The 19,366-nt window shown below is 38.4% G+C and overlaps 1 protein-coding gene across 5 annotated transcripts in view; it reads left to right on the forward strand.

Moving 5' to 3' along the window:
- The first annotated feature begins 5,428 nt into the window (after positions 1-5,428).
- The window catches only part of Rbm25 (RNA binding motif protein 25), a 58,681-nt gene continuing 44,743 nt past the window's right edge, over positions 5,429-19,366 (forward strand). For 2 of the 5 annotated variants that reach the window (XM_087195375.1, XM_087195374.1), the window contains exons 1-2: positions 5,429-5,600; positions 16,019-16,139. In XM_087195375.1, coding sequence (XP_087051501.1) covers positions 16,034-16,139 — 106 coding nt within the window. In that variant the 5' untranslated portion in view covers positions 5,429-5,600; positions 16,019-16,033. Of the gene's footprint in view, positions 5,601-12,960; positions 12,997-13,757; positions 13,838-15,792; positions 15,907-16,018; positions 16,140-19,366 lie in introns of all 5 variants that reach the window. The other 3 variants (XM_021246851.2, XM_004837252.4, XM_004837251.4) reach the window with 3 other exon arrangements.

Consider the following 19,366-nt stretch of genomic DNA (forward strand, 5'->3'; position numbering starts at 1 on the left):
CTGGCCCTGAACTCACTATGTAGCCCAGGCTGGCCTCAAACTCATAGCAATTCTCCTGCCTCAGCCTCCTGAGTGCTGGGATGCCCCACCACACCCGGCTTGCAGCTTAAATTCTTGAGATCTGTTTGATTCAGCTAAATAATGTTTTTTTTCTCCATAAGACAGTTTTTCTGACATGTCATGCTGGCTGGTTGTGTCAGATGTAGCCATGAGGATAGGATCAGAATGCACACAATATTGTTGCCAATATTCAAATCAATCATTTCCAGCCATCTTCCTCAGGAAGGGCTTGTGAAGATAAACTCCTTTGAGGGGGCTGATTGTTTTTTGGGGTTTTTTTTTGGTACCGGGGATTGAACTCAGGTCCTTGCGCTTGCACAGCAGGCGGCAAAACCACTGAGCTAAATCCCTGGCCCGAGGGGGCTGATTGGCACTGCAAGTGAATGGCTTACCCTGTTCTCTCCAAGCAACATATAAGAGCTTCATTGATCATTCTTTCTTTTGAAGGAAAATTCAGTTCAAATTGATTCAGGAAAGGCAATTTATTGGCTTACATACCAAGAAGAATAGAAGCACAGCTGGCTGGAGGAATGGCTGAATCCATGTTTTTAACTGATACTTTAGACACTCTCTTACTTTCTCTCAGCTCTCCTTCTTCAGTGATGTTTTTTCCACCTCCCCCCACAGTGCTGGGGATTGAACACAAGCCTTGGTGCATGCCACATCCCCAGCCCAACATTATTTTCTCTTCTAAAAGCCATCTCATACTTTAAAGAATGACGTGACCAAGACAGATATCTAGGAAGACATTTTTGGCAGAGCTGAATTTAAATCATTCTCTAAATATTACATTCTCTTTTTTATTGTAATATTTTATCTGGAAGAATGCAAAATATAATTTCTTTTACTATGTGACTTATACATCAGCTTTACTACCTCTAATAAAGTCAGTAATTACTTTTATAACATTAAGGTAATTAAATTCATTTGTAAAGAAGTCTCAATTGAGACCATTTTGCACTTATGATTATCCAGTATAAGCAAAAGCCAGCCTAGGAAGTGCAATTCCAGAATAAGTACAGTTATACTGAGTACTGCTAAGAAAGTACAAGGAGTTCACTGGCTATGCTATTCCAAATGGATGAAAGACAAAATTGATTTTATACTGTAGGTTTATATAAATAAATAAAATCCTGCATCTTTTTTTAGTATGAATACTTAGTTGTTTTGTATAAATAAAAGAATGCTTCACTTCATGGGGCTCTTTAGAAAAAAAGGAAAATAATTGATAATAAACTCAAATTTTATTCTTATGTTCTCTATTACTTTCTTAACATATTGAACACAAACAAGAAAATCTTTTCACTAAATTGAGGATGTGAGTCTACAAATGTGTTGAAGAACTCTGCTAAGTTACATAGATTCCACATTGTTTTTGGTTTCCCATCTCTTCTTTCCTTCCAATCCCCATGTGAGTGTTTTTTTAAAGAGTAGCCTGTGAAATTTCAGCCTCTTTTTTGGCTCTTACAAAGTTGTGGCAGGCAATTACTTTGGCAATTTTTTTTTTTTGAGGCACGGTCTTGTTAGGTAGTCTAGGCTGGTCTTGAGCTGGTGATCCTCCTGCTTTAGTCACCTGGGTGCTGGGATTTATAGGTGTTTGTCACCATACCTGGCTTGCTTTGGCCCCTTTTACATTAAGTTCTGGAATAGCAAGTTGGTTGCTAAATTCCTCAGCCTTTTCAATCTTCCACTCCTCTGCAGCCTAGTCTATCATCTTTTTACGGCCTTACAGATAAATTTTTTTTTCAATTTTTTTTTTTTGTACTGGGGATCCAACTTGGGACCTTGGAATTTTTTTTTTTTAACAGAATGTTCAAATCTATCATTGACCCCCAAACAGCAAGTAAGGCCAGGTGTGGTGGTGTGTGCCTGCGATTCCAGCACTCAAGAGGCTGAAACATGAGGATCACCTTATGTTTGAGGCCAGCCTGGTCTACATAGTGAGTTCAAGGCCAGCTTGAATTACATAAAATGACCTTGTCACAAACAAACAAACAGGCCCAAAACCATAACCACAACAAAAAATACCAAGTAAGCTCTTCCTCCTGGGTTTCACTGAGGAATGTTCACAGGAGACTTTTTTCTTTCAATCTTTATCTTTTTTGGAGTATTTTTACTCCTTTGAATCTTGAGCTTAAGATTCAGATTTTCTTTTCAAAACAATTTTTTTTTCTTTTTTTGGAGACAAGGTCCTGCTATGTAGCCCAGGCTGGCCTTATCATGGTGATCCTCTTGCCTCAGCCTTCTGAGTGATGGGATCACAGGCATGTACCACCATGCCTGGTGATTCTGAATTTTTTTAATATAATTCTTGAAGGTTACCTCAGATATTTTAGGAGTTCTAAAAGTATGTTCTTTTTGGACATTTACATTTGCCTTTGAGTTTTTGGTCCATTTGGATTTCTGTTTTTCTAATGGACCCATTTTCCTTTCCTGGTAAATAAGTTGAATTCTCTAATGTGATTTCCTATTTAGAATTTGATTCAATATCACTTATTTAGGCCAAGAAGTAGCAGTTTATTCCACATCTTTTCTTTGGTCAGAAAGCCACTACTCAGCAGCTTTTAAAAAAATGTTTGCAATACATAATAGTTGTTTGTTCAGGGCAATTGATGCATGCACATAACATATCATGATAAATTTTTTTTTTTTTTTGATACAGGGGATCAAACTCTGAACCCTGCGCTTAAAAGGTAGGTGGCGAACCACTGAGCTAAATCCCTGGCCCTCATGGTCATTTTTCATCTCCTTACCTCCCTCTCCTGTACCTCCCTTTCCCCTGATCCCTTTTTCCATCCCCCAAAAGTCTGCCTTCTGATTTCCTATTTTCTTTTATTTTACTAATTTATTTGTATTTTAGGTTTTTCATATAAGACATCATATTTAAATTTCTATATCTAACGTATTTCATATAGCATTATGGTCTCAAGTTCCATTTGTCTTTCTACAAATCACAGCATTTCATTCCTCTTTATTATGGTAATGGGTATTGAACCCAGGGCATTTACATTGAGCTACATTCCCAGCCCCCCTTCTTAATCTTGAGACACGGTCATAGTGAGTTACTAAATTGTCCAGGGTGGTCTCAAATTTGGGATCCTCCTACCTCAGCTTCCCAGAGTGCTGAGATCACAGGAACTTACCACCACAACCTGCAATAGTTTCATTCTTTTTTTTTTTTTTTTTTTTTGGTACCAGGGATCAAACTCAGGTCCTTGCGCTTGCGCAGCAGGCAGCGAAACCACTGAGCTAAATCCCCGGCCCCTATATAGTTTCATTCTTATTTCCCAAGTTCAAGTGAAAAATATAGTGTCCTTTGCCCTTTTAGCTTCATTCCTGATAGTGGTATAGGGTAAGGGTGGATAGGATAAACAGTATATTGTAATGGTTGAGAGCATGAACTGAGTAACCAGACGGGCTCACTAGTTATGTAATCTTTGGCAAATTACTTAACTTCTGTAAACCTGTTACTTCATTGTTTTTGGTGTTGTGTCTTTTTGTTTTTTGAGACAAAAGTCTCTTATGTAGTCTAGGCTGGCTTTGAACTCATTGTGTAGCTTAGGCTGACCTCAAACTCTCAGCGATCCTCCTGCCTCGGCCTCCCCAGTGCTGGGATTACGGGTGTGCACTAGTTCACACTGAGCTTCTGTTTCTTCATTGTATCACAATAGTAGAATGCTGTTTTTAGTTTTGTTTGTGTTTTTCTTGGGGGGGGGGGAAGCTGGTACCAGGGATCAAATTGAGAGTGCACTACCATTGAGCTACATACCCAGCCCTGTTTATTTTTATTTTTTGAGATAGGGTCTCACTAAGTTGCCCAGGATAGCCTCCAATTTGCCATCCTCTTTCTTCAGTTCCTGAGTAGCTGGGATTACAGGCTGCACCACCATGCCCATAAGCAGTTTCTTTTTCACTAATTTGCAGCAAGATAAATGTAAACAACAAATATCTACTACAGAAAAGTCAGCAAATTGTTGCCTGAGACAATAACACATGAATTTATGTACAATGTCTCTAACCATACAAAGGGATAGAGTAACTTGAGTGGACTTCTGTGTTTATGCCGCTGGTTGTTTAAAAAAAAGGTACAGATTATTTACGAAATGTAAATAGCATTTAATTGAACAAAATAATTTCACACACATTAGTTAATTTAATCCTTGCAATAATCCTGGTATTATTAATTTCACTTAATAGTTAAAAAACGTTAGTAAGCACAAGGACATATGAATGTAAAATTTACAGATGGCAATATTGTTATATAGACATTTTCTCATTAACATTCCCATTACATTGTGTTTTGTTGGTACCCATCACACGACATTCATTTCTTTTATTCAACAACTATTATGAGTGCTTGCTAAGTGTAAGGCACTGGAGGTACAGCAGTGAAGGAAACATCCATTCATACACTTACTAGTGGAGTAGGGGCAGGCCGGACCAGCAATAAGAATATGGTAGGTGGTGATAAGTGCTGCAGCGGGCAGCCAGACAGTGTTCAGGTATGTTTCAGTTTTATATAGGGTGGTCAGTGTTTGTTACCTATTTCACCTTTACAATTCCTACATGACAGGAACAAGTCTCTCCTGTTTGCCTTCGTACTCCCACCATTTAGCGCAACACCAAGCACCCAGACAGGCAATAACTTTTTACTAAGTAAATTGTAAGCCAGTTCTGAGAAGCAAGCAGTAGGAAATTCATTCCCACTAGTAAGTGAAAATCTTAGCATGTTTATATCACAGATGAAAGCTGTATTAAAATTCTTTTTGGTACCGGGGATCGAACTCGGGACCTTGCGCTTGCGAGGCAGGTATCGGAACCACTGAGCTAAATCCCCAGCCCTTATATTGAAATTCTTACAGGTGTTTTTAAGTATTTCAAACATCTTCTAGCTACCTCTTTGGCTCTCCTACCACAATTTTATTGGGTGTGTGCCCTTAAAAAAAGGCTTTGCCTGTTTTTTCATTGCCAAGTCAGTTTTCTAGGGAGAAATTAGCATCAGTTTTTACGGCGGTTCTGGGTGGAGCTGATAACAGTTCATGGAACTTCAATCAATCAGAGAGCAAGGTTCTAATCCCCAGAAAAACCTCGAAAAGTGAGAAATCCTCTTAAGAAGCTTCGCGTGGTGCCCAAGAGAGACGGTGACCTCAAGATGGCGTCGCGTAGTCATAAGATTCAATCGGTTCTAATCAAAAATGGCAGGGTGAGGCGTACAGTTTGAGCCCTTCTAGTCCCCACGAGGCGCCTCTTCTCTATGGTTTTTCTTCTCTCAGCGGTGAGTCAGAGCCAATAGTGGAGACTATCTATATGCCCTCTTCTTTATGGTTCCTCGCTCCACGCCCCCGGCCGCAAAGCACGCCGGGCAAGAGGAAGACCTCCGGAAGCTCCCAGCGCAGCGCGGCTGTGTGCGGCCTGTGCGAAAAGGCGCATTGGAATCTGTTTCCCGGGCGGGCGCCGAGCAGAAACCTCGAACTGATAAGCCTCCTGTAACCTGGAGCCTCTACAAGGCAGCGAAGACAGTACCATTTTCTCAGCGGCCGGTAAGTTCACGTTTCTGAACGCGTGTGGAAATCTGGTGACTGATTTACCTCAGCCGGGGGTGGGGGGAGGTGAGGAAAAACCAGAGTGGCTGTAAAAGGGTTGGGTTGGGGTTCGGGTGAAGGGGTGAGGTGGGGTGGGGGAGGGGGCGTGGACCAGGCTTGGGTTTCTCCGTTTCTCTAAAGGCCTCGAAAAACCTGTGGGCCTGGAAGCCAGTGGAGGCCTGATCGTTTCTCGCCTGATTGCCCACTTTCCTTTCCACGTTCCGGCGCGGAGCGAATCACTTCGGCTACGTCTGGGCTCCGTGTTAGCTACAAAATGAACGGCCTGCCCCTGGGACACCCTTCCCCGAGCCCTGCAGAGTCCCGTAGATTTTCCTGTCCTAGGATGTACTGGCCCTAGGCTCTGCCATGAACCCAGCCAGCCCTCACCCACCCTTTTTAGCGAGGTGCTGGTCTCCAACGTATTCCTTTCCTTTCCTCTTTGGTCATCTGGAGCCCGCCACTAAACGACCCCCCCCCCCCAATTTAGGTAAAGCCCACGTCTCCTTTTTTTTTTTTTTAAGCACCACGATGAATTCTGCTGTCCTACCCTCTTTCCGCCTTGAAGGATGCAGTAACTGTAGTGTCCATTCATTCTAAGCGACGAGCGATCTCTACATTAAAATGTGTTTCTTTCCCACCCTTTTTTGGTTTTCAGTATTGCTTTTTAAATACCTTTTTCGAAATAGGTCTAGAAATATGAAGGTTATTTTCAAGTCGTGTAATACGGATTTATATTGCCCTGGACTTGCTGTTTTGATACCGGGCAGAGTGGAGCAGACCAAAAGGAGGGGAGAGATTGGACTTCTCTTGCATCAGACTGCTTTAGGGTGAAGTACTTATATTAGGTAGTTGGCAGTAGTTAAAATCAGTTTTGGGGTTTTTGTTGTAAAAATTTTTTTGTTTGTTTTTACAGTTTAAAACCTTTTATTGAGGTAATTTTATTTAGACTAGGAATTTCAAAAGTTGTGTAGAGCTGTTGTATATCACTGATACTATGTTAAGTCTGTAGATCAAATTGGGCAGGATTATTGTTTTTTGTTGTTGTTTTTGTTTTTTGGTACTGGGGATCGAACTCAGGACCTGTGGTTGCAAGGCCAGCACAGTGCCACTGAGCTAAATCCCCGGCCCAGGATTATTGTTTTTAAGTGTTGAGTTTTCCAATCCATGAATATGATTATTTGTGTGAGTTTTAATTTTTTAAAGATTATTCCCAAAACATTCAGAGGCCTTGAGAGCCATTCAGTTAGTCATCAGTTCTCAGGATTTAAGTAGATACTACTATAAAATTTTTAAAATTTGTGTTTGCAGTACATAATGATTACATTTATCATGGGTAGTTGGTGCATGTATATAACACATCTTAATTCTGAATTATTTAACTTTTTAAAGCCTATTTTTTAAAATGAGACCGGGTCTCCTTATGCAGTTCAGGCTGGCCTTGAACTTACTGTGTAGCCCAGGCTGGCCTCAAACTCTGGCCTGTCTCAGCAGGCTTTCGCCACCACACCCTGCTGTGTTCATTTTTTTCATCAGTAAGATAAAGATGTTAATAGTACCTGTCTCATGTTTGTGGTTTGGGGATTGAGCAAAACATAAAATCCTTAGTGCATTATTCCAGTAACATTTCAGTGTTTAGTCCATATTCATGTTACTTGAGAATTTTCAGTGATGTCTCAGAGCCTTACTTTGACTTTCATGTTTTTTTAGTGCTCTCTAATAAATAGAAAAGTTTCATAAAGTCATAATTCATAAGTTTTTTTCTCTTTGGTATGTTATTACTAGAAAGAAACATTGTGGTGGAATAAAAACCTTTGGATTGGTAATTTCACGACAGTGGGGAACCTTGGAGTCCCCACCTACTTACTATGGGGTTTTTTTTGTTTGTTTAGTTTTGGGACCTTGCACTTTGGAGGCAGGCGGTGGAACCACTGAGTTGGCATTTTTTGTTTTGTGATTTCTTTTTCTATTTCACTGTATTATGTTTCAAGAATATATTTCTGAAATTATAATTTGTTCATATTAAATTATATTTGTTCAATTAAATTATAATTGGTTCATATAAACATTGAGTAATGACTCCAGACCTAATAAGAATTTGAGACTTGGGCCAGGGATTTAGCTCAGTGGTGCAGCTGACTGCCTTGCAAGTGTAAGGTCCTGAGTTTGATCCCTGGTACCAAAAATAAAAAAGAATTTGAGACTTTTCAAGCCAAGTTACCTTTTTCAGGCAGAGACAAAAGACAGATTACAAGTTTGTCTTATTTATACAGTATTCGGAAAAAAATTATATTGATTACTTATAACTTGAAAAAAACAGTTAACATTATTAAATCATTAACATTGTTAAAAGTAATCTCATCTTTCAAAAATGTGTATTTTTTAACCACCTGTGGTAGTGCATGCCTGTTCCTGTAATCTCAGCACTTAGGAGGCCGAGGCAGGAGGATTGGTTCGAGTTTGAGTCCAGCCTTGGTTGGTTACATAGTGAATTCAAGGCCACCCGGGGCCACACAGCAAGACTCTGTTTCAAAAAAAAGTATTTTTTTTTTTAGTCTCTTGATTGTCTTCTCTAACAGTACATCTACCATCTGTAAAAAAGGTATTTTGAATTCTTAAAGTTTAAGTGTAGCTTTTCTTTACTTACTTATTTACTGGATTTTTTTGAGACAGGGTCTCACTGTGTAGCCTAGGCTGGCCTCGAACTCAGAGGTGATCCTGCCTTATCCTCCTGTGTGGTGTGACCACAGGTGTGTGCTACCACACCTGGCTTGGATAGCTTTTATATCTTTAAAATGTTTTTTTTAGAAATTGCAGGGCAGCTGGGGATGACGCCTGTTATCCCAGCACTCAGGAGGCTGAGACGGGAGGATTGAGGCAAGTTCAAGGCCAACCTGAAATGAGCTACATAGCGAAAATAAAAGGAAAAACAGTATTCAGAATTACTGATACTGCTTTTTAATTTTTTGACATAATTGCAAATTTACAAAAAAGTTGGAAGAATAATAACAAATTCTCAAGTGTCTTGCACAAAGATTACCCAAATATTAACATTTTACCAGTTGTCTTTATTCTCTCCTCCTCTTTCCATGGTTTATTTCTGAAATGTTTTACTAGTATGTTCCAGATGTGTTGTCCCTTAACCTATAAATACTAAAGTGGATTTTCTAAAAACTAGGAAGTAGTTTCTATTATTTAACAACAATATGATTATCAAAATCAGAAAACTAACATTGATGCAATATTGTCTAGTTATTAGGTCAAAGATATGGCCACTTGTCCTAAATTGATGTTGTTTTTTAAAAAATTGCTTTATGAGGGCCGGGGATTTAGCTCAGTGGTTTCGCTGCCTGCTGCGCAAGCACGAGGACCTGAGTTCAATCCCCGGTACCAAAAAAAAAAAAGAAATTGCTTTATAAAAGTGTAATTGACAGATAATTCAGTTATTTTCCGTAAATATATAAAGTTGTGCGACCATTAACCCCAAAAGGATCCCTCCTGCCTTTTTGCAAGTCATTCTCTATGCTACCTCAGTTTGTGGCAACCACTAATATTTATGTATATGAGGTATTGTTTTTTAGTCATTGAAAATGGAAAAGTAACAAAGTAGAAATCTTTTAGAAAAAGATCAGTTTCCTATTTTTGGAGATTCATAACACTTGAACATTTTTCTTTTACTTTGCCTGCCTGTCTTCCTACAAGTGTAGACAGCCACTCCATCACTGAGCTGTACGACCAGCCTGAGTATTTTTGTGTCCTTGAAAATCCCTACTGTAAAATAAATTTTTTTCTATTAAACATTTCACATTCTTCTTGGGGCATTGAACATATTTTTCCCCCTAGGAATAATTCCTTTGGACTTCAGTCCCATGGAAATTTAGGTTATGAAATAATGTATTATAGGACATGCTTTGCTTAGGCTGAGGCAGTTATGTCAGCCTCCAGTGTACCATGCAGGGTATAAACGGTGCAGATTACATTGATAGTCACTGATATTGGTTGTAGAATCACTGGGCTAGCTGTCAAAATTTATATAGTAACTTGAATTTTACTCTTTCATAACTAATACAGATAATATCTAGTGGGGAACTTGACATGATTTTTTTGGTATGGGGGATCGAACTTGGGTCCTTGTGCTTGCAAGGCAGGCGGTGGAACCACTGAGCTAAATCCCCTGCCTGACATAATTTTTTTTTTTGAGACAAGGTCTCACTATGTAGTTCAGGCTGGCCTCAAACTTGGGCACTCCTGCCTCGGCCTCCTGAGTGCTGGGATTATAGATGTGTACCACTATGCCTGGCTGATTTTTAACATTTTAGACATTTTGGTGCACAGTGTCCTGATGGATCTAATCTATAAAGGTATCCCTGGTAAAATACTTCGGATAAGTCTCCAACAGAAGAATGTTTATAACCAGTCTTTCATGGTATTTTATATATCTATCGTACTCTCATAATTGTAGAAAAAGAATGGTTTGAAAGAGTAAAGAAAAAAGTAAGATGTTGAGTAAAATAGATAAATCTTAAATTTTTTTCTCTTTTGGACAAAATCTATTGAGATAAAAATCACAGTAAAGTATCCATTTTAATTTCAATGAATTTTGAGATGTGTGTACATTTACAACCTACACAGATTGGGAAGATTTCATTATATATGCTTTTTTCTGTTACTTTGTGCTACAAAGTTTCACACTTAGCTAAAATATTTTGTACCTTTTAAAAGTTAATATTTTGTTTTGTTTTGGTGCAGGGGATCAAACTCAGGTCCTTGTACTTGGGAGTCAGGCAGTGGAACCACTGAGCTAAATCCCTGGCCCTCAGTATTTTAAAAAATACTACTTAAAGCATTTATGACTAATAAAAATCCTTTCTCTTTTGGTACTGGGGATCGAATTTGGAACTTTGCACTTGCGAGGCAGGCGGAGGAGCCACTGAGCTAAATCCCCAGCCCCTAAAATAACCCTTTCTTAAACCTCATGTTAATCCCTTAGCAAATCCTGTTGGTTATCTTCAAAATAATACCCAGAGGGCCGCCTGCCTTGCAAGTGCAAAGTTCCAAATTTAATCCCTGGTACCCCCCCCCCCCTCAAAAAAACCAAAAAAACAAAAAAAAACCCAGAGTCCAACAATTTGATACCATTTGTACCATCACTGCCTTTTTTAAGCCTTCATCTCTTGTTGGATTATTGAATTGTCTCTTGGTTCCATCTTTTTTTTTTTTTGGTACCAGGGATTGAACTCAGGGGTCCTTGCATTTGCAAAGCAGGCGCCGGAACCACTGAGCTACATCCTCAGCCCCTCTTGGTTCCATCTTGTTCCCTTCTAGGTCTTTTTTCCTTGAGACAGGTTCTCACTACGTACAGTGATACCTCAGTTCACAAACAGTTTTGTTTGCAAACAATTTGGAGTGTTATTATTATTATTTGTACTGGGGATTGAACTCAGGACCTTGCACTTGTGAGGCAAGCACCCTGCCACTGAACTAAATCCCCAGCCCAGGTGTAGTATTACTGGGCAGTGAGTTGAGAGATAGATCAGAAAATGAAAATATATTCTTTTAAGATCATGATTCACAGTGTATTTACCATTGTTATTCTCCCAACTATTTTTGTTACAAAAAATTGTTTTTCAGGGCCGGGGATTTAGCTCAGTGGTTCTGGTGCCTGCCTTGCAAGTGCAAGGTCCCGAATTTGATCCTTGGTACCAAAAAAAAAAAATTATTTTTCATAGAACTGCTTTTATACTTTATTAATATCTACTTGTGGGCCGAGGATTTAGCTCAGTGGTTCCTGTGCCTGCCTCGCAAGCGCAAGGTCCCGAGTTCGATCTCCGGTACCAAAAAAAAAAAAATCTACTTGTATTACATTAAAATAATAAATATAAGCCAGGTCAAAAACTTTTCAAATGTTTTCCATCTCAGAGTAATAACCAAAAGTTTTACAGTGTACTGCCAAGCCCTATGTTCTCTGAATCTCTACCCCAAATAATAGTATTCATCTCTGATTTCACAGTCTGCCCCCCATCCCCATTCTAATGCTGGAACTCAGGGCCTTTTCACAGAGCTACAACCCCAGGCCTTTCTTTAAAATTGTTATTTGTTTTTCTTTAAAATTATTTTAAAATAGGATGGCACTAGGTTTTCCAGACTGAATTTGAGTGTGGCATTGCTCCTCCCTTGACCTCTCAGTGCTGGGATTACAGGCTGTGCCATCACGCCCAGCTTCTGACATTCTCATTTACTCTGCTATAGACATACTGTTGACCTTGATGTACCTCACTCAAACACCATGCCTACCTCAGACTTTTGTATTTGCCATTTCCTTTGCTTGTGAATAAGGCTTTCTGCCTAATCCTCTTTCAAATATTTGTTGAAATCTTTGCCGTCTTTGTGAAGCCTGATCACCCGATTTGAAATATACCATTCCCCAGCTCTCTTTCCTGCTTTGTTTTTCTACAAAATACCCACTGACTTTCAATGTGGGTATAATTTATAAAAGACTATTATAAATTGTGTTACGTAGGTAGCAGCTGATAAACTTATGATTTTGAGTTCATACTTTATCATTTTCATGTAGAAAAACAAAATTTTAGGGGCCGGGGATTTAGCTCAGTGTTTCTGCCGCTTGCATCGCAAGCCCAAGGTCCCGAGTTTGATCCCCAGTACCGGAAGAACAAAAAAGAAAGAAAAACAAAATTTTGTATGCCGTTGATATATAATGTTTAAAGTGAACATTAGTATTTACTAAAAATCAAAAATATTTATTTTCTGAATTTCCATGGGAGGGGCCATTACCTTCTTTCTTAAAAGAAAAAAATAAAGTCCTGAAATTTAGCCCTTAACTATAATATTTTTTCACCTTTGAGGTCCAGCCTAGTAACAAGCCAAGTTCTGAGCAGCTCTAAATAAAATGATTTCATAGAAAAATTAGAAATGAATGGAATGGATATATTGGTATGAATTAAAATATATCTAGTTAACTTTTTTTTTTGAGGTATAGTTTCACTCTGTAATTTAGGATGGCCTCAAACTTGTCCAGAGTGCTGAGATTATAGGCGTATGCTACCACACCTGGCATATCTTAATTAACTCAACATCAAAAACCATAAAAGGTAGCTTTATTTTTAAAATATTGTATCTAAGACTGGTGGGAGAAAGTAATTCTAAAAATGAATTTGTGGCCCAATTTTGTAACCATGTTGAAGGGAACCATTGGTCCATTGTTGGCATAGTATTTGGCACATGGTAGCTGCTTGATAAATTTGTCTATTGAGGTCCTTAGACTTTATTAACTGATTCATTCATTAATTTATTTATTCAACAGGTAATATAAGAACTGCCCTCCTAAGAAAGTGATAAGGTAGAGTATTGTAATAACACAAGAGCTCCTGTAAGTAGGACAGTAGTAGCTTTCTCTGTTTTAAAAGAAGATACATGCCCCTCCACCCTTTTATATAGAATATTTGTTTTTGTTTGGGGGCAGGATATATTACATAAAGATTATTAAGAAACTCATTTATAAGGGGCTGGGGATTTAGCTCAGTGGTTCCAGCGCCTGCCTTGCAAGTGCAAGGTCCTGAGTTTGATCCCCGGTACCCCAAAAAAAAAAAGAAACTCATTTACAGTCCTACGGTCTTATGTCCCCCTCCCTTTTGTTTTTTTTTTTTTTTTTGGTTTTTTGAAACAAGGTCTCACTATGTAGTGCAGGTTGGCCTTGAATTCACTGTATAGCCCAAGATGGCCTATAACAGTGGCAATCCTCCTGCCTCAGCTTCCTAAGTGCTGAGATTTTGTTTTGTTTTGTTTTTTTTGAGACAGGGTCTCACTATGTAGTTCAGGCTGGCCTTGAACTCTGTAGTCCTCGAACTTGTGATCTTCCTGCCTCAGCCTGCTGAGTGCTGGGATTACAGGCCTGTACCACCATGCCTGGCTTGTGTTTTTCCTTTGTAATACACACTAATTCATACCTAAATTTCAAAGCATTTACAGTACAGTACCTTATTTGCTAAATATATTGATCATCCTAGAATCCTTTTACCTGTAAAGTTTTCTGAATATGTTAAGTATACTGTGTTTTTGAAATTGAAGTTTAAAGACTTTGTATTATCCTATCTTACTAAGTCATGGGAACAGTCTGAGGAAGAAAAGTTGTGAGCATGAAGGATGTGCTTTTCTGTTGGAAAGAAATATCTAACAAACAGGTAAAAATATACCGAATTTCGTTAAAAATTGGAATGAGTTTTTTTAACCTGTCAGATTATTAAAATTTAAATACTGGCTTATTCTCACACTGGTGAGGATATGAGGAAAGGACGTATATCTTTGTTTTGGGGATTGATGTGGAAGTGTAGTGTGGATACATACAGTAGTAATAACTAATAGAATTACTTGTACAGATGTATAGTGTTCTATGTCCAGTATGTCCTAGAATGTTCAGCATTATTTGTAAGAATTAAAGAGTAGAGCCAACCATTAATTGTGGTGGAATAATTATTCTACATGTGTTATAATTATTTATTGGATTACAAAAACTGGAATAGAGCTTTATGAACTGATACGAGATGTCAGTGATAATAAATGCAGGTAATAATAGAGTATGATTAATTGTAAAAAGCATGAATTATTATATATTAGTTTGTACTTAGAAAGATCTGTAGAAAACACAATATGTGCCTGTTGAGATTAGTGGGAAAGAAAGTGGAAGACTTAACACTTTTCATCTCTCTTCTGAAGGGTGAGTAAAACAATCATAAAACACAAAAGAGAAAATAATAGAGCCATATTTTAAAAAGCTTTTGATAGTTCTGGACTTTTTCACTTATGGGGGGATTACAGTTACAGGTTCAACAATTTTTCCTAATGGTCAATAGACATATATGCCTCTGGTTTATCAAGTCACTAATATTAGTGGAATTATTTATGTGGGATCAAGCTACTTATTTTGGCTGCTTTTTAAAAACTGGTGCACAGAATCCTCTTGGGACACCCTAACATTTCTTTTTTCCACTTTTTCCAGTATGTGTGGTGAAATATGTTCATGAAATTAATTTTGAAGGAGAGGGAAAATTTTAAATACTTGTATTCATTAAAGGACGAAGTTGTCCTTTGGGAATATACCAAGACTAAACAAAACAATTCATTATGCTCTTACATTTTGAAAAACCAAATGGCTAACATCTGACTTAAGAATGGATAAGCCAGGCATGGTGATGCATGCCTGTAATCATAGAACACTGGGAGGCTGAGGCAGGAGGACAAATTTGAGCCCAGATTGGGTGGCTTATTGAGACCCTGTTTCAAAATTGAAAAAGGTGTGTGTGGCGGGGGAGACTGGAGATGATGTTCAATGTGAATGTGAAGGGCCTGGGTTCTATCACCAGTCTTGTAGAAAAAAAAAATTAAGAGGTTTGATTTTTTTTTTTTTTTCCTTTAAGTTTTTTAAGACAGGGTCTCATGGGGCCGGGGATTTAGCTCAGTGGTGCCACCACTTGCCTCGCAAGCGTAAGGTCCTGAGTTTGATCCCTGGTACAAAAAAAAAAAGAAAAAAGTCAGGGTCTCACTATGTACTCCAGGCTGGCCTTGAACTCACTATGTAGCCCAGGCTGCCCTTGATTTCACTGCTAGCCTCCGAGTGCTGGGATTACAGGCATGTGCCACTACATCCAGCTTTAAGAGGTTTGCTTTTCATTTGGGGCTGGGGATTTAGCTCAGTGGTGCCACCGCCTGCCTTGCAAGTGCAAGGTCACGAGTTCAGTCCCCAGTACCAAAAAAAAAAGGGTTTGCTTTTAAATGTAAGAAAAATGATGACTGTTTTCATTATCTTAAACTGTATGTTCTCTTTATATTTGAGTGATTACTATGTGTTCTGATTGAGGATCCCTTTCCTCCACGGCCTGAGATTCGTATAGGCGTTCACTGATACATTTATTCTTCAGCAACTAGACAACACTGAGTCACATACTCTTTAGCATTGTGAATTTAGTTTGTAGGGTGCTGATAGGCACCCCAAAAAAAAAATCACAACAAACTACGAGATATCTTCCTGTATTTTAAGTTTGGTTTAAAAAGATTCGTTGATGTGTGGTATTTAAGTTTTGGATATTAACTGAACCTCAAAAATTTTTTTTCCTTTATATGTATTTCTACATGATCGTAGGAGTCTATCCTGAACTTAGATCTACATTTTGGGAGCTTATTTTAGAAAAGATCTAAGTTTTAAAAATTCTCAATGGACAGACAGAGAAAAGAGGGTCTTTGCCAACTCCTTTGGGTAAGAAAACTTTAGACTTTTGCAGATACTCTAAAAATGAAGGTCAACAAACTAGGCATATGAAAGTATAAAGTTTTCAAATACAATAATTTGTCATGATTTCTTTCTTTAGACTTCTGCAGTAAGAATGTCTTTTCCCCCTCATTTGAATCGCCCTCCCATGGGAATCCCAGCACTCCCACCAGGGATCCCACCCCCACAGTTCCCAGGCTTTCCTCCACCAGTGCCTCCAGGTAAGTTTTTCTTTTTTAAACTTGCACTTTTGTGATTTTAGTATCAATTTTAGGCGAGTGATAGGAATGTGACAATGGGGGCCGGGGATTTAGCTCAGTGGTTTTGCCGCCTGCTGCGCAAGCGCAAGGACTCGAGTTCGATCCCTGGTACCAAAAAAAAAAAGAAATGTGACTATGTTAGTAGTAACTAACATAGTAGTTAGTAGTAACTAACATAGTAAGTATGTTAGTAGTAACTAACTTCTAGTACCTTTCTGAAAATAAGTGTCTGTTTTTCTATGGTGGTAGATTTTATATATGGCTTACCTTGAAAATTCTTTTAGAATTTCTTATGTTTAAAAATAATTGGTAAAAGGAAAAAAATACTAGGTACTATACTCATGTGGTTCAAAAATTAAAATATATAGAAAGTTACAAAGTATATAGAAATATATAGAAAATGTATAGAAAAATATATAGAAAGTTACAAAGTGACAAATTTCCTTCATTTACCATATACTGGCCTTTATTCCTCTCTTAATTAGAAAAGAAATAAGACAGGGTCATTAGTTTCCTTTTTATTTTTCCAAGTATTTTTAAATGGATTTTTTTCTTTTTTCTTTCTTTTTCTTTTTTTTTTTTTTTTTGGTGGTACCAGGGATTGAACTTGGGTCCTTGCGCTTGGAGGGCAGGCGGCGGAGCCACTGAGCTAAATCCCAAGCAGGGATTTTAAGCCAATATAAATGTATGCTTTCTCTTTTAGTTCCGAGGTGTTTTTTAGTATGGTTACGTAGTAGCATTCTTTTTTTGTTCCTTTTTTAAAAAATTTGTATTTTTTATTTTGTTCCTTTTTTCTGAGACAGGGTCTCCCTGTGTAGTTTAGGCTGGCTTTGAACTCACTGTGTAGCCTAGGCTAGCCTTACAGGGATCCTCCTCTCTCAGCCTCTGAGTGATTGGATTACAGGCCTGCACCATCACATCTGGCATTAATATAATAGCATTCTGCTTGTTGACTTTTTTTTTTTTTTCTCACTTGACAGTGTATCTTGGAGAGCTTTTCAAGTCAGTATATATAAAAGCTTTCTCCAAAATTCTGTGGAGTTTAAAAAAAATGTTCAAGCCTTGCACCATCTCCCTAAATCAGATCGTCAGACACTGGGGCTTTGGAATCTTAATTAACACATTCATAGCTAATTCTAGGTGTATGTTTAAGCAGCAGAAACCCACATTTGAAAACCATTATCCTGAACTATACATAGTTAACATTGTTTAGCCTAAGAGAAAGTTTTCCTTTGGTTTATAGGCAATACTTTAGGTATTTTCTATTTCAATGGAGTTGAAAGTATTTTGTAAAAAATCAGTTTCCTTCTCTACCCTTCCAAAAAATAATACTGTGTACGAGAGCTGTCCTCTTAATTTGCATGGTAGAAGTATTTTAACATAGATAGAATCCATGTAATTCAGTCTGAAATCTGCAAAGTGTCCTTTTAAATCACCCAGAAGTATTTATTTGAGGAAAGTTCTACATCAGGGACCTGTTTTTGGGGGGGGGGGTTTGATACAGGATCTCGCTATGTATTTTAGGCTGGCCTTGAATTTACTGTGTAGCTCAGGCTGGCCTCAGACTGGCAGTGATTCTCCTGCCTTAGCCTCCTGAGTGTTGGGATTACAGGCATGCACCACCATGCCTGGCACCAGGGATCTGTTTTTAACCATCACATTTTCTGATTTGAAATTACCAAAGAGCCTGACTGTTAAAGTCAAAAGTACATAGCAGTTGGCTCATATGATAAGTTGCTAATTTATAGAGGTAACCAGCAGGTCTGCCTTTATTTTGGAATGTATTATTCTTAATTTTGGATTAGGGAGCTTATTAACATAGGCTCCACTGTGTTGGCGAGGTGGGTCTTAGACTCTGAACTCCTAGGCTGAAGCAGTTGTCTTGCTTCAGCCTTCTGAGTGGCTGGGGATAACAGGTGTGTGCTAATGGGTCCAGCTATAGGCTCAGCTTTAAGGGGCCTCCAACCCTAAGATCTGAAAGACCATAAGATAAACAGGGCAATTTGTTTTCATTGCTCTCTTTGTTTGTTTTTTTTTTTTGTGGTGCTGGTGATTGAACCAAAGGCCTCACACATGCTACGGAAGTGTTCTACCATTGACCCACTTTGTGAATGTGACTGTTTTTTTTGGTACCGGGGATCGAACTTGGGACCCTGCACTTGCAAGGCAGGTGTTGGAACCACTGAGCTAAATCCCCAGCCCCATGACATTTTTTTGTTTTGTTTTGTTTTGTTTTTGAAACAAGGTCTTGCTGTGTAGTTTAGGCTGGCCCTGAACTCACTGTGTAGCCCAGGCTGGCCTCAAACTCACTGTGATCTTCTTGCCTCAGCCTCCTGAGTGCTGGGATTATAGGCGTGTGCCACCATGCCCACCTGAATGTGACAAAGTAATTTTTAAAAATCATAATAACTCCATACACAACATATCATAGAGTAATATTTGTATAAAATTTTAAAACATTTACATGTGTAACTGGGTGTTTTAATCTGTGTGTCTAGATAATCATTGATTAGTATGTTCTGAGCCAAAGCCAGAAAACTATAAAAGTTTAAATACTACTAATTTATTATCCCATGTAATAATTACTGAATTTTAGACAGTAACTTAGCTACCCTTCAGTGGATCATAATAGGACCAAATTCTGCTGAAAGGGGGAGTGAAGAGATAACAGGAAACAATAAATTTAGTTGTGAGTTATCAGATTAATCACCATAGGACGGTATTCTGAACAACCTCATATGGCATCATATTTTTCCTTTGGTTTATATATCTTCGTTTTGTTTATATATTTACAATCATAATGCAGATCTCTATTTTCATAGACTTATCATCATGCAAACTCTTGGTGTTATAGGACTTATAAGGAAGAATAGTTTACTTTTTTTGGGGGGGGGGGTCAGGGATCAAACTTGGGACTTCAAGCTTGCAAGGCAGGTGGCAGAACCACTGAGCTAAAAGTCCCCGGCCCAAGTTTGCTTTCTGTTTCTAACGAGATTGGGAATTGAGTATAATCACTTGGTCAGAATCAGGAAGGGTGATAATGGAAAATCTGTGCTTTGATTTTCTTAAACCTAGTTGGAGTTTACTGTGTGTGCTAATAGAAATTGAACTCAGGGCCTCAAGCATGCTAGGCAAACATTCTGAGATGCTGGTAAGTGGGTTTGTAGAGAAGATTCTGAAATCCTTTG

The sequence above is a fragment of the Heterocephalus glaber genome, unplaced genomic scaffold (assembly GCF_053883595.1).
Source record: "Heterocephalus glaber isolate CG9 unplaced genomic scaffold, H.glaber_assembly_v1.0 deba00001608, whole genome shotgun sequence".
In the NCBI taxonomy this organism is placed as follows: domain Eukaryota; kingdom Metazoa; phylum Chordata; class Mammalia; order Rodentia; family Bathyergidae; genus Heterocephalus; species Heterocephalus glaber.